Consider the following 16,215-nt stretch of genomic DNA (forward strand, 5'->3'; position numbering starts at 1 on the left):
TGTGTGAATGATTCGGCTGCAGAGCACAAGCATTCCATGAAAAACAATTTACCAATCGTGCGATTTCAAGCCAAAGTGTGAACCAAAGATCACAGAAATCAGAATTTTAAGCAGAGACACTCTTGCCTGTGAGTTGCTCGAAGCGTCTTACATCAAAAGGCTGGGATCAGACTGCATCAGTCACTCCTCAGTATCACTTTAATAAAAATAAATGCAAAACTGAAAGAAGGGTTCCTCTATTTCCCATTCGATGACACCACTTGTCAAAGAGTGTTTCGAAAACGGGAAAATTGTAATCGTAAAACCATCCATAGGAATAGGCGCGGACAGGAAAGTGTTAACCTGTGGCAAGGTCAGCCAACTGGCCAATGTGTGAATGATTGGGCTGCAGAGCACAAGCATTCCATGAAAAACAATTTACCAATCGTGCGATTTCAAGCCAAAGTGTGAACCAAAGATCACAGAAATCAGAATTTTAAGCAGAGACACTCTTGCCTGTGAGTTGCTCGAAGCGTCTTACATCAAAAGTCTGGGATCAGACTGCATCAGTCACTCCTCAGTATCACTTTAATAAAAATAAATGCAAAACTGAAAGAAGGGTTCCTCTATTTCGTATTTGATGACACCACTTGTCAAAGAGTGTTTCGAAGACGGGAAAATTCTAATCGTGAAACCATCGATAGGAATAGGCGCGGACAGGAAAGTGTTAGCCTGTGGCAAGGTCAGCCAAACTGGCCAATGTGTGAATGATTGGGCTGCAGAGCACAAGCATTCCATGAAAAACAATTTGCCAATCGTGCGATTTCAAGCCAAAGTGTGAACCAAAGATCACAGAAATCAGGATTTTAAGCAGTGACACTCTTGCTTGTGAGTTGCTCGAAGCGTCTTACATCAAAAGGCTGGGATCAGACTGCATCAGTCACTCCTCAGTATCACTTTAATTGGATGACGCCACTTGTCAAAGAGTGTTTCGAAAACGGGAAAATTCTAATCGTGAAACCATCCATAAGAATAGGCGCGGACAGGAAAGTGTTAACCTGTGGCAAGGTCAGCCAAACTGGCCAATGTTTGAATGATTGGGCTGCAGAGCACAAGCATTCCATGAAAAACAATTTACCAATCGTGCGATTTCAAGCCAAAGTGTGAACCAAAGATCACAGAAATCAGAATTTTAAGCAGAGACACTCTTGCCTGTGAGTTGCTCGAAGCGTCTTACATCAAAAGGCTGGGATCAGACTGCATCAGTCACTCCTCAGTATCACTTTAATTGGATGACGCCACTTGTCAAAGAGTGTTTCGAAAACGGGAAAATTCTAATCGTGAAACCATCGATAGGAATAGGCGCAGACAGGAAAGTGTTAACCTGTGGCAAGGTCAGCCAAACTGGCCAATGTGTGAATGATTGGGCTGCAGAGCACAAGCATTCCATGAAAAACAATTTGCCAATCGTGCGATTTCAAGCCAAAGTGTGAACCAAAGATCACAGAAATCAGGATTTTAAGCAGAGACACTCTTGCCTGTGAGTTGCTCGAAGCGTCTTACATCAAAAGGCTGGGATCAGACTGCATCAGTCACTCCTCAGTATCACTTTAATAAAAATAAATGCAAAACTGAAAGCAGGGTTCCTCTATTTCCCATTGGATGACGCCACTTGTCAAAGAGTGTTTCGAAGATGGGAAAATTCTAATCGTGAAACCATCCATAGGAAGAGGCGCGGACAGGAAAGTGTTAACCTGTGGCAAAGTCAGCCAAACTGGCCAATGTGTGAATGATTGGGCTGCAGAGCACAAGCATTCCATGAAAAACAATTTGCCAATCGTGCGATTTCAAGCCAAAGTGTGAACCAAAGATCACAGAAATTAGGATTTTAAGCAGTGACACTCTTGCTTGTGAGTTGCTCGAAGCGTCTTACATCAAAAGGCTGGGATCAGACTGCATCAGTCACTCCTCAGTATCACTTTAATAAAAATAAATGCAAAACTGAAAGCAGGGTTCCTCTATTTCCCATTGGATGACGCCACTTGTCAAAGACTGTTTCGAAGATGGGAAAATTCTAATCGTGAAACCATCCGTAGGAATAGGCGCGGACAGGAAAGTGTTAACCTGTGGCAAGGTCAGCCAAACTGGCCAATGTGTGAATGATTGGGCTGCAGAGCACAAGCATTCCATGAAAAACAATTTGCCAATCGTGCGATTTCAAGCCAAAGTGTGAACCAAAGATCACAGAAATTAGGATTTTAAGCAGTGACACTCTTGCTTGTGAGTTGCTCGAAGCGTCTTACATCAAAAAGCTGGGATCAGACTGCATCAGTCACTCCTCAGTATCACTTTAATAAAAATAAATGCAAAACTGAAAGCAGGGTTCCTCTATTTCCCATTGGATGACGCCACTTGTCAAAGACTGTTTCGAAGATGGGAAAATTCTAATCGTGAAACCATCCATAGGAATAGGCGCGGACAGGAAAGTGTTAACCTGTGGCAAGGTCAGCCAAACTGGCCAATGTGTGAATGATTGGGCTGCAGAGCACAAGCATTCCATGAAAAACAATTTACCAATCGTGCGATTTCAAGCCAAAGTGTGAACCAAAGATCACAGAAATCAGAATTTTAAGCAGAGACACTCTTGCCTGTGAGTTGCTCGAAGCATCTTACATCAAAAGGCTGGGATCAGACTGCATCAGTCACTCCTCAGTATCACTTTAATTGGATGACGCCACTTGTCAAAGAGTGTTTCGAAAACGGGAAAATTCTAATCGTGAAACCATCGATAGGAATAGGCGCAGACAGGAAAGTGTTAACCTGTGGCAAGGTCAGCCAAACTGGCCAATGTGTGAATGATTGGGCTGCAGAGCACAAGCATTCCATGAAAAACAATTTGCCAATCGTGCGATTTCAAGCCAAAGTGTGAACCAAAGATCACAGAAATTAGGATTTTAAGCAGTGACACTCTTGCTTGTGAGTTGCTCGAAGCGTCTTACATCAAAAGGCTGGGATCAGACTGCATCAGTCACTCCTCAGTATCACTTTAATTGGATGACGCCACTTGTCAAAGAGTGTTTCGAAAACGGGAAAATTCTAATCGTGAAACCATCGATAGGAATAGGCGCAGACAGGAAAGTGTTAACCTGTGGCAAGGTCAGCCAAACTGGCCAATGTGTGATTGATTGGGCTGCAGAGCACAAGCATTCCATGAAAAACAATTTGCCAATCGTGCGATTTCAAGCCAAAGTGTGAACCAAAGATCACAGAAATCAGGATTTTAAGCAGAGACACTCTTGCTTGTGAGTTGCTCGAAGCGTCTTACATCAAAAGGCTGGGATCATACAGCATCAGTCACTCCTCAGTATCACTTTAATAAAAATAAAAGCAAAACTAAAAGAAGGGTTCCTCTATTTCCCATTGGATGACGCCGCTTGTCAAAGAGTGTTTCGAAAACGGGAAAATTCTAATCGTGAAACCATCGACAGGAATAGGCGCAGACAGCAAAGTGTTAACCTGTGGCAAGGTCAGCCAAACTGGCCAATGTGTGAATGATTGGGTTGCCGAGCACAAGCATTCCATGAAAAACAATTTACCAATCGTGCGATTTCAAGCCAAAGTGTGAACCAAAGATCACAGAAATCAGGATTTTAAGCAGAGACACTCTTGCCTGTGAGTTGCTCGAAGCGTCTTACATCAAAAGGCTGGGATCAGACTGCATCAGTCACTCCTCAGTATCACTTTAATTGGATGACGCCACTTGTCAAAGAGTGTTTCGAAAACGGGAAAATTCTAATCGTGAAACCATCGATAGGAATAGGCGCAGACAGGAAAGTGTTAACCTGTGGCAAGGTCAGCCAAACTGGCCAATGTGTGAATGATTGGGCTGCAGAGCACAAGCATTCCATGAAAAACAATTTGCCAATCGTGCGATTTCAAGCCAAAGTGTGAACCAAAGATCACAGAAATCAGGATTTTAAGCAGAGACACTCTTGCCTGTGAGTTGCTCGAAGCGTCTTACATCAAAAGGCTGGGATCAGACTGCATCAGTCACTCCTCAGTATCACTTTAATTGGATGACGCCACTTGTCAAAGAGTGTTTCGAAAACGGGAAACTTCTAATCGTGAAACCATCCATAGGAATAGGCGCGGACAGGAAAGTGTTAACCTGTGGCAAGGTCAGCCAAACTGGCCAATGTAGGAATGATTGGGCTGCAGAGCACAAGCATTCCATGAAACACAATTTGCCAATCGTGCGATTTCAAGCCAAAGTGTGAACCAAAGATCACAGAAATCAGGATTTTAAGCAGAGACACTCTTGCCTGTGAGTTGCTCGAAGCGTCTTACATCAAAAGGCTGGGATCAGACTGCATCAGTCACTCCTCAGTATCACTTTAATAAAAATAAATGCAAAACTGAAAGAAGGGTTCCTCTATTTCCCATTCGATGACACCACTTGTCAAAGAGTGTTTCGAAAACGGGAAAATTGTAATCGTAAAACCATCCATAGGAACAGGCGCGGACAGGAAAGTGTTAACCTGTGGCAAGGTCAGCCAACTGGCCAATGTGTGAATGATTGGGCTGCAGAGCACAAGCATTCCATGAAAAACAATTTACCAATCGTGCGATTTCAAGCCAAAGTGTGAACCAAAGATCACAGAAATCAGAATTTTAAGCAGAGACACTCTTGCCTGTGAGTTGCTCGAAGCGTCTTACATCAAAAGTCTGGGATCAGACTGCATCAGTCACTCCTCAGTATCACTTTAATAAAAATAAATGCAAAACTGAAAGAAGGGTTCCTCTATTTCGTATTCGATGACACCACTTGTCAAAGAGTGTTTCGAAGACGGGAAAATTCTAATCGTGAAACCATCGATAGGAATAGGCGCGGACAGGAAAGTGTTAACCTGTGGCAAGGTCAGCCAAACTGGCCAATGTGTGAATGATTGGGCTCCAGAGCACAAGCATTCCATGAAAAACAATTTGCCAATCGTGCGATTTCAAGCCAAAGTGTGAACCAAAGATCACAGAAATCAGGATTTTAAGCAGTGACACTCTTGCTTGTGAGTTGCTCGAAGCGTCTTACATCAAAAGGCTGGGATCAGACTGCATCAGTCACTCCTCAGTATCACTTTAATTGGATGACGCCACTTGTCAAAGAGTGTTTCGAAAACGGGAAAATTCTAATCGTGAAACCATCCATAGGAATAGGCGCGGACAGGAAAGTGTTAACCTGTGGCAAGGTCAGCCAAACTGGCCAATGTTTGAATGATTGGGCTGCAGAGCACAAGCATTCCATGAAAAACAATTTACCAATCGTGCGATTTCAAGCCAAAGTGTGAACCAAAGATCACAGAAATCAGAATTTTAAGCAGAGACACTCTTGCCTGTGAGTTGCTCGAAGCGTCTTACATCAAAAGGCTGGGATCAGACTGCATCAGTCACTCCTCAGTATCACTTTAATTGGATGACGCCACTTGTCAAAGAGTGTTTCGAAAACGGGAAAATTCTAATCGTGAAACCATCGATAGGAATAGGCGCAGACAGGAAATTGTTAGCCTGTGGCAAGGTCAGCCAAACTGGCCAATGTGTGAATGATTGGGCTGCAGAGCACAAGCATTCCATGAAAAACAATTTGCCAATCGTGCGATTTCAAGCCAAAGTGTGAACCAAAGATCACAGAAATTAGGATTTTAAGCAGTGACACTCTTGCTTGTGAGTTGCTCGAAGCGTCTTACATCAAAAGGCTGGGATCAGACTGCATCAGTCACTCCTCAGTATCACTTTAATAAAAATAAATGCAAAACTGAAAGCAGGGTTCCTCTATTTCCCATTGGATGACGCCACTTGTCAAAGAGTGTTTCGAAGATGGGAAAATTCTAATCGTGAAACCATCGATAGGAATAGGCGCAGACAGGAAAGTGTTAACCTGTGGCAAGGTCAGCCAAACTGGCCAATGTGTGAATGATTGGGCTGCAGAGCACAAGCATTCCATGAAAAACAATTTGCCAATTGTGCGATTTCAAGCCAAAGTGTGAACCAAAGATCACAGAAATTAGGATTTTAAGCAGTGACACTCTTGCTTGTGAGTTGCTCGAAGCGTCTTACATCAAAAGGCTGGGATCAGACTGCATCAGTCACTCCTCAGTATCACTTTAATAAAAATAAAAGCAAAACTGAAAGCAGGGTTCCTCTATTTCCCATTGGATGACGCCACTTGTCAAAGAGTGTTTCGAAGATGGGAAAATTCTAATCGTGAAACCATCCATAGGAATAGGCGCGGACAGGAAAGTGTTAACCTGTGGCAAGGTCAGCCAAACTGGCCAATGTGTGAATGATTGGGCTGCAGAGCACAAGCATTCCATGAAAAACAATTTACCAATCGTGCGATTTCAAGCCAAAGTGTGAACCAAAGATCACAGAAATCAGAATTTTAAGCAGAGACACTCTTGCCTGTGAGTTGCTCGAAGCGTCTTACATCAAAAGGCTGGGATCAGACTGCATCAGTCACTCCTCAGTATCACTTTAATTGGATGACGCCACTTGTCAAAGAGTGTTTCGAAAACGGGAAAATTCTAATCGTGAAACCATCCATAGGAATAGGCGCGGACAGGAAAGTGTTAACCTGTGGCAAGGTCAGCCAAACTGGCCAATGTGTGAATGATTGGGCTGCAGAGCACAAGCATTCCATGAAACACAATTTGCCAATCGTGCGATTTCAAGCCAAAGTGTGAACCAAAGATCACAGAAATCAGGATTTTAAGCAGAGACACTCTTGCCTGTGAGTTGCTCGAAGCGTCTTACATCAAAAGGCTGGGATCAGACTGCATCAGTCACTCCTCAGTATCACTTTAATAAAAATAAATGCAAAATTGAAAGAAGGGTTCCTCTATTTCCCGTTGGATGACGCCACTTGTAAAAGAGTGTTTCGAAAACGGGAAAATTCTAATCGTGAAACCATCGATAGGAATAGGCGTGGACAGGAAAGTGCTAACCTGTGGCAAGGTCAGCCAAACTGGCCAATGTGTGAATGATTGGGCTGCAGAGCACAAGCATTCCATGAAAAACAATTTGCCAATCGTGCGATTTCAAGCCAAAGTGTGAACCAAAGATCACAGAAATCAGGATTTTAAGCAGTGACACTCTTGCTTGTGAGTTGCTCGAAGCGTCTTACATCAAAAGGCTGGGATCAGACTGCATCAGTCACTCCTCAGTATCACTTTAATTGGATGACGCCACTTGTCAAAGAGTGTTTCGAAAACGGGAAAATTCTAATCGTGAAACCATCCATAGGAATAGGCGCGGACAGGAAAGTGTTAACCTGTGGCAAGGTCAGCCAAACTGGCCAATGTTTGAATGATTGGGCTGCAGAGCACAAGCATTCCATGAAAAACAATTTACCAATCGTGCGATTTCAAGCCAAAGTGTGAACCAAAGATCACAGAAATCAGAATTTTAAGCAGTGACACTCTTGCTTGTGAGTTGCTCGAAGCGTCTTACATCAAAAGGCTGGGATCAGACTGCATCAGTCACTCCTCAGTATCACTTTATTTGGATGACGCCACTTGTCAAAGAGTGTTTCGAAGATGGGAAAATTCTAATCGTGAAACCATCCATAGGAATAGGCGCGGACAGGAAAGTGTTAACCTGTGGCAAGGTCCGCCAGACTGGCCAATGTGTGAATGATTGAGCTGCAGAGCACAAACATTCCATGAAAAACAATTTACCAATCGTGCGATTTCAAGCCAAAGTGTGAACCAAAGATCACAGAAATCAGGATTTTAAGCAGAGACACTCTTTCCTGTGAGTTGCTCGAAGCGTCTTACATCAAAAGGCTAGGATCAGACTGCATCAGTCACACCTCACTAAAGTTAAAACTGGTTATAAAAAACTTGTAAAATGTCAGTGATTTTTCGTCACATCCAGGTTTTCGTTATATGCAGTTTTCGCGTGAAGACCCGGATGCCGAGCACATGGTGAAAACCAGATTAAGAATTCACTGTAAGGGAAACCACGTTGAAAATGTTAGCAGTAAATCAGAATCATTTCAAGTTTTAGAAGCGGTGAAAAGTTTCGCGATGCGCTGAGAGCGTGCAGCGAGACTGCAGCAGTAGCCTCTACCTCTGCCATGGCTTGCGGGACGCGTCTACGAGGGAGTGGGTGGAGGAATCAGTCTGGAGGAGAGCGCGCACATTCACGCCGTGTGGGGAGGTGCCTGCGCCTTCAAGCATGTTCCCGTTTGCCCCCCACCTCTGCCCTAGAAAACTGGTCGCCATGCTGCGCTATTCCAGCTATCGACGCCCGTGAGCCCAACAGCGTGGCAGCGATGGACGTACACTGCTCGCCCCGTGTCTTTTTCCTTTGTTCTGTTATTTTTCGCTGCTTCTGAGTATGAACCAATGCTCTTAGATAAGTCTCTTATCTAAAAATGTTGACATGAACTACCATAGTGCCAAGTTCTGAAAGCGAAAGTAGCAGAGACGGCTGCTGTTGCTCCTTGCTATCATAGACGTTTCTCTCACGTCAGTTTGTTTTTTATCATCCTGAAACCTGCGGGCTACTGCCAAATTTCCCCCTAACTCGGTACTAGCTAAGAGACAGTCGGCGCCGCAAGTTCGTTATATCAAGGTCAACCGCCCCGACACATTCGTTAATTGGGGTTTTGAAAGAGACGCACTTCAATGGGGGTGGCGCTGGGGAATTGAAAAACTTTATAATATTGAGGACACTACATAGAGGTTCTTCACATCTAGGTTTAACTGCATCACTTTTTAGTGCCGAAAGTCATCTTTATAATTTGATTAGGTAAGAATGGTCTAACGTGATATTCATGGCTGTGGAGGCATTTGTGGGCGTTTCGTCACCAATGTTTTTTTGTTTTTTTTGCGCATGAGCATAAAATTTTACTTTTTTTGTCTTTTCAATGAAGTGACACTGATTTTCATTTTAGCACCCTGTTCTCTTCTGCAATCATCCAAAGTTTTTTTTTTATTGCTTGAAGTAAAAACCCTTCTATTTTGCTATTTTTCATTATTTTCCCCTTCCATCCAATAATTTAGGTATTACTCTTCCAAGATGTGGATACGCTCGACGGGCACCTCGGCAACTTTCAATGAACAAACTTGCAACAACTCCAGTTTTTCATCATTATCAACACCTAAAATTTTTAGATTGTTCTATCTGCTTCGATTCTATAAATTGTCTAGTTTTAAAGAATGCGGTCGACTTGTTTTTGCAGCCTGTCCATCTTTGTAGTGTAGTTTAGAACAGTAGATGAGGAGTCATCCTTTTTGGTAACGACAAAATTAAGCTTTCCCGCTGTTAAATCTTGACAAAAGTTTATCGTCTTCTTGAGGTTTTTCATGTCTTCCACACATAGCTACTGTGTCTGGGCCGGGAGTAGACTCGACATCACCGTAAGAAACCAGCAAGTCACTAAAACAGAAGGGCAATAGTCAGAAAGAACACTCGCAGTGGGCACAGCACAAGCACAAGATTGTTATGCATTATAGCCATTTTTATCTATCATATAATCTGCAGCAAAAATGTCTGTCAGACGCCTAATCATTTTTTCCTTTTTTAATATTTTTTTTCTACGTCCCTTAGGCATGCCATAGTAGAGGGCCTCAGATAATTTTGACCACCTGGGGTTCTTTAAAATGCACTGACGTTCGAAAAACAGCTGCCACTTTCATTGCATGTCCTTGGGCTCAGCAGGCGAGCACCCTAGCCACCGAATATAAAAGAAGAATTGAAAGCGTGTGCAGTCAATCCTTGATACATTGAACTCGAAGGAGATATGTATGGAGAGATTCGATGAATAAAATTCCTGCTGGCCAGTGGCATACTGTAAGGCTCACTTGGTGCCATACACTGCTCACGTATAGCTCAATTAAAATTACAACCAGAGGCTCTACAAAGAAGGGATCAACGTCTCTTCACCTGGAGGTCACTTTTGTTGCTCATGAGAATAAAGCCATGTGCCACTGCTCCACAAAGAAATAAAATACCATTCTGAATAATTTAAGCTGTGCACCTATGGGAGAATGACTAGTACTCGAAATCACAAGTAACCAATTTAAATAGCTGCCCTGCAAAGAATACCTGCTGGAAGAGTTGGTTGCTATTGGTGAGGTCGGTGACCTTCTGCTCAACCCAGGCACGCTCTGTCTCCAGCTGCCGAATGTGTGCTTGCAGTGCCTCCTCCCGCTCCTGCACAGAACGCCGCAGCTCCTCTTCTGCTTCCCTCGTCTTCCGCTCACGGAGAAGCTCAAACTCCTTCTCCGAGGCCAACTGGTCCTGCATCGCAAAAATGATGTTACGAACATCACTACAACATTTCCCAAACACAATCACGAAAACATCATAAAAATCAAATTTTGCACTAAAAAAAACCACACTTTTAATTGCCTGTATAAATGAGGAAGGGGTGAAGCTTCTGACATTAAACCTTGATGCGTCGAATAAACGGATGACGAGCAGCAACTGCTTTTATGAGTTGACAATTTTATGCCTGTACTGCAAACAGCACATAAAGTCCAGACGTGAAGGAAAAACCACTGCAGCAGGAACTGTGCTGTGTCCATTGCATGGAAAGTCCTAAGCCAAAAATGTGAGGAAAAACTGACAAATTGCTCATGCAAACACACTACTAGCACTGGCCTCAGTAACTTGGCCTCAACGACTATCATATGCACTCTGCAATGATGGCATGTAATGAGAGGCCTGTTATCAAAAAGCAAGTTTTGACACAGTTGTGGCAGCACACTCAGGGCATTTTTCTTGTGTCTCTGTGAAGCCGCAACCGTGTTTTGCCACCTTAGTTCTCTCCTGCACATCAGGTCTTTGACTGGCACTCAAGGTTCAGGAGCCATTCAAGAATGGTACAAGCTCACAACCATACATGAGCGTCATATGAGAGGCTTCCTTTAAGCTTGCATTCCACTTTATTCGATAAGCCTGAATTTCTGTTACCTGCACAGAATGGAAGCTTGGTTTCGGTAGCACTGGAATGAGGCCTGAAAGATCTAGCAATTAGTTTCAGGTGCTCTTACATATTAGCCATACGCATGACATGCCTATGTGCAAAAATAAAGTCCACCACAAAAATCCTGGATACCGATTTTTATTTGGTGACCATAGTAGGACAAGGACAGAAGGAACAATAACCCAGTAAGTGAGGTGCTTGTAACATAAATACTCTTTCACTTCCCAGGGTACCAAGCTCTTCAATGGGCCTTTAGAAACTGTTAGGAGGAATGCGGTGACTAGACACGTTTTACAACAGGGAAAAGCTTGTGGGAAGGCACATATCCCCGCTCCTTCCCCTCCTGGCTACGACGCGGCGGCGAGGGTGAGGCACGGCCTCTCCTCTCCACATCACATGGCAGCCTCCTTCCTCCTCTTTCCCTCGACTGCTGTGGCGAGGGAGGCGTGCGTTGTGTGTGCGTGTGTGGTGACGTGCAGCCTGGACAGAGCGGACCGGACGGGCCAGCTGAGCGGAAGCATCCGGTGAACAGAATTGGTTGATCGCGCGCGCGGCCAAGGAAACCATTAAACCGGTTTACCCTTTAGTCCTTGGTGTTCGTGTTGTTCTTGGGGCCACCACTGTGGTCTGAGCTAGCGGAGCGTTGTTTGCTCTGAGAGCGGAACCGCTGCCATGTAGAGAGTCCCACATTTTGGCGCACCAACATGGGGCCCTGTTGGCGTTCCAGCGGGGAAAGCTAGCTCTGTATGAACAACATGACCAGCCCGCACTATGGGCTGTCTGACCTAATGATGTTGGCCGACGTCTGCGGCCAAGCTCGGGAGATCTCGAGCATTAGCCATTTGGCTACATCAAATCCAACCGCCGATGCGATGTTGGGAGGTCAATTGGACGTGTTGCATGATGCCGCAGGCGCGGCTACCGTCCGAAACGTTGCGCCGGGCATTCCCGGTAAGTACATCAAGCCGGAACAGTCCCATGGCTGTGGCTATAGAAGTTCCGTTCTTTTGAACGTGTCCCCTGGCGAACCCGCCGATGCGGCTCGCGCTATGTTTGCGCCGGGAACTCCCGGCCAGCTTCCGAAGCCCGTGCCCAGTGGCAGTGGCTTTCAGGCCCAGTCGCTCCGCCATGTAACAGGTGCGACTGCCAATGCAGTTCGCCAAACGAGTCTTAATACAGGCAATCCTGAATTACTTGTACAGCCATCGCCCGTCGCCGGCGGCTACTCTTCGCTCCTTGCACCCGCTGCGCGCGCAGGCTGACCCGGTGGCCAAATTTGCATCTACACCCGCCAATGCAGCGAGCGCTCCCCGTCCTGCCCGTCCTTTGACGGAGAGGCATGCAGCGTACCCAGCATCGGGAGATCCCGAGTTGCATCACCAGCTACCGCCCATTGGCGAAGGCTTTATTCCCCCCGGTATTCAGTCGGAATGGCCCATTGGCACCGATTGGAGAATGCCCGCAACAGCGGCACGCGCATCACACCCGATGGCTAGTGAGCGCGCAGTATGTCACCCGGAGGGAGACGCCGCAAACGTCCTCGCATCCGCTTTGCAACAGCTGTTGAAGCAGGCGCGCTCGCCTGGCCCTCGGATCGGCGTACCGATACCGACATACAGTGGCTACAGCGACACGCAGAGCGCAAATGACTTCCTACTGGCCTTGCGCCGGTATGAGCTTGCGAGTGACCTGAGCGAGAGCGATATTCTGAGACGAGCTTTGCCAGTTTCACTCGTTGATCAGGCCGCCCGGTGGTACCTATTGGTAGGCCACAAAGCAAGTCTATGTCTGACTTTTGACGCTTGTTCAAGGAGGAGTTCCTTCCGTACGATTACAAGCAGCGAATGCGGCGAGAACTGGAGCTGCGGACGCAGGCCCCTGATGAATCGCTTGAGTTCGTACGAGCGGTGCAGGAATTGTACGAGTACGCCGACACAGAAGCTTCGCATTCAGAGCGAGTGGAACGCGTCCTCCGCCAGTGCCACCCCACATTTGCCCTTTACTTGAGTAGCTGCCGATGCAGCGACCTGAACGAGCTTGTCATTGAAGCTCGCAGAGTCCAGGCTCAGATTTCTGCGGCCCGTAAATATCGGCCCCCGCCACCGGCTAGAGAATCACTAGAGCCGAGGTGTGCCTGGAGCGGCGTCCCAACGGTAAGGAGTGAGTACACTCCTGAGGCAAGTGGGTTCACAAGCGAGCCGTTGCCGCTCGAAGTATCGGATCGCGCCCTGGATCCCTTTGGGTACCGGTTGCGCAGTGCTGATTTCAACCCCCTTGAGTTCAGCGGGGTTCAGCCGCGAAAGTCCGCACCTACTCAAATCGCACCCCCGGAGGGCCACATACGGCCAGACGGTCGGGTGCCTCTGAAAACCGCCGAGCGTCGCACCAACAAGCATGGCGATCTGTGCGCTGTTTTAGACACGACCTAAATTGGTCACATAGCCAGAAACTGCCCCTCGAGATCGGGAAACGAGGCAGGCCGCCGGTATCAGCACCGGCGGAGGCTGAAAATGCTCGGAAGCCTGTACCCGTCACGTCCGCATTCAAAGTTCGAAATGTCTAAAGATACGTCCGACGTACCCATTCGATTCTCGTAAAGATACGGCGGACGTCAATATATAGGCTCATGGCTATATGCACGTCGAACGCGTATGTCGCACCGCGACTCCCGATGAGGTGCTACGAAGAGTTCATCAATCCGCCTTTTGCGCGAGTTTTCTGCGCATGCGCGAAGTCGTAGCGGCGACCGATGGAAACACATTGGACGGCGTCGACGGAGTTTCTCGGCGCCGCCAGTGCACGGGGGCTGGCGGCACCGGGCGGCACGGTGGCGGTCACAAGCTTGGCAAAGCGATGCCAACCACATTCCGCGTACGGTTGCCACTCTCTAAGCGTGCCAAGATGCAAGACGCGGTTTTTCAGGTTTCCTTCGCCGAGCCGCGACCAACAACGACGTGAAGCTTCAACCACCAAGCGTCAAGAGGTGAATGGCCGACCTTAGCAACCAACTGCGTGCTCTCGACTGTGCGAAAAACACTTCGTTACAGGTATGTATGCATCTAAAGGAAATGTGCATGATGAAAAGTATCTACCGGAGTTTGCACCCACCAGTGATAGCTGCAATGAGCATTTGTTCGGCGCGTCTGATGGCGATGTATTTTGTCGTTTGTTTTCTTTATATGTGAAGGGGCCGGGTAGCGCAGATATCACAGGTGGCTGTGTGCGCTAGATCGTAATATTTAGCATGCTTTATCGCGACTGCCGCCTGACTAAAAAGAAAAAAAAATTGGGCGTTTGTTGTGATGCACCGCCGTTCGCGAGCCAAGTGGTTGAGCTGGTCATGAGGCTCGCGAACGGCAGTGCATAAAACGCCGTATCTTTTCTTGTTAGTGAGGTGGCAGTCACGATAAAACATGCTAAATATTACGGCCCAGCGCACGCAGCTGCCTGTGATATCTAAGCTACCTAGCCCTTTCGCACATAAAGAAAAGCAACGACAAAATACATCGCCTTCAGGCCCCGGCGCAACTAAAGCAATCACGCACCGAAAAAATCCTCATTGCAGCTATCCCTGGTGCGTTAAAGGCTGGGTGCAAACTCCAGTAGGTACTTTTCATCATGCATATTTCGTTTAGATGCATACATACCTGTAGTATCTGTGTTTTTGCCGCTCGGAGCATATGACGCACTTGACACTCTTGCACGACGCACAGTATCTTTTTTTAAAATTAAAGGCTCGCCTTCGTGCACGCCAAAGCATCCAGATTTTGTTCCTTTTGTGTACGCAATCAGATGCACTTCGTTAGGAAGCTATCGTCGTCTTCGTTCAACCGTTTGCAACGGCAAGGAAGCCGCCCGGCACAATAAATGAGTTTCCTGGAGGGTTCATGCTCGTTCACTTGCATAGTAGATCGCACTGAACGTAGAACAGGGTTGGTTCCAGACCGAGATGCGCATCCGATATGTAGGAGATGCACATGTGTCACCAAGTTGTTGATTCCACAGAAATCGCAGTGGAGGCAGAAATGAACGTTGTGGATCCTTTCGCAACAAAATGACCATTCTCTGCGCACCGAGAACCTTTTCACCACTGCGACCACATCCGTTCTGACTCCTGAGGGCAGAAACCGGCTACAGCGCTGAATCATTTGTTGCCAGAAAAATGCAGCACGTTTCCTGCAGGTGTGCATTCCGGCCGGGACAATGCCCTTTTCAGGGGGTGTTTATATGTGCCTCACTGTCGAGCTTCGTAGATGAAATCCTATAGCTGCAGGCTTGTAGATGACGCGAGGAGGAAGCGACGCCCATTGCACCATGCCGGCGCCGCAGTGACCGCATTGTGCTCGGTAGCTAAAGACACCCCGCGCATATGCGCCGCTCGAAGTCACAGGAGACGATTCCACCTAGCTCTGAAGCATCAACAAACCCCTGGCTGCTTAGTCCTTTGAGATCCCCCTCTCTCTCTCTCTCTCTCAGCCCGCGCTCTCCTGTCTGCCGAAAACCTGCACGCTGAGATTCGGTCACGTCGAACACGGCCCGCGCTACACGCTCGTACAATACGAAGTTAGTATATGCGTACGTGCATTATGAGTGGATTGTGAAAACGCTCTACATTTCCCCATACTGTGTGAACATGATGTGCTGCAATCACTGTCACTACTTTCCGCCCCGAGGCCAAAAAAGGGGGGAAGCTTTCGCTTTCTACCTGCGTTGGCCTGGCCATTTCGTATGGTGCGCTTTCGCGTCGTCTGCTACACTGCTGTCCAATGTGTTTCTCGCCCGCTCCCGCATGATGGCGCCACATCCTCGCACAAAAGGCAGATTCTAACATAGATCACGCTCTTCACTCAGGATTGTGTACGGCAAGCATTGCTTGTCACGCACATAGCTGCAGGCGATACGACGTACTGCACCAGCTCCACCAGCTGGCATCGAGATACGCACATTCACGAGCAGCTTTTAAACTATCACCTCGATCTGCCTGTAATGCAAGCGAGCTATTCCTAGCATTTACGCTGTCTTAGGTCCTGCATCGACCTCCGGAGATCGAGCGCCGGCACAAAACACACACACCTCGCCGTGCAGAACATTCGGCTGTCTAAAGTATGTATATGCTGTATGTGACATACGTCATATGCTCGCCTCACATGCAAACAGAGGAAATAGAATGATCCTAGTTAAATCCTTCCTTTAGATTCTACCTCAGAGCTGTAGGTGGCAAAAGACACTCCGTATCTACTAGAAGCCTG

The 16,215-nt window shown here is 46.9% G+C and overlaps 1 protein-coding gene across 5 annotated transcripts in view; it reads right to left on the reverse strand.

Moving 5' to 3' along the window:
- The window catches only part of LOC146172058 (ubiquitin carboxyl-terminal hydrolase 8-like), a 469,773-nt gene that overhangs the window by 235,736 nt on the left and 217,822 nt on the right, over positions 1–16,215 (reverse strand). For all 5 annotated transcript variants that reach the window (XM_084586092.1, XM_084586094.1, XM_084586091.1 and 2 more), the window contains one exon: positions 10,084–10,278. In XM_084586092.1, the coding sequence (XP_084442218.1) occupies positions 10,084–10,278 (195 nt within the window). The remainder of the gene's footprint in view (positions 1–10,083; positions 10,279–16,215) is intronic.

This window comes from Amblyomma maculatum, unplaced genomic scaffold (assembly GCF_055883805.1).
Source record: "Amblyomma maculatum isolate TAMU_Amacu unplaced genomic scaffold, ASM5588380v1 scaffold_14, whole genome shotgun sequence".
NCBI classification, from domain to species: Eukaryota; Metazoa; Arthropoda; class Arachnida; order Ixodida; family Ixodidae; genus Amblyomma; species Amblyomma maculatum.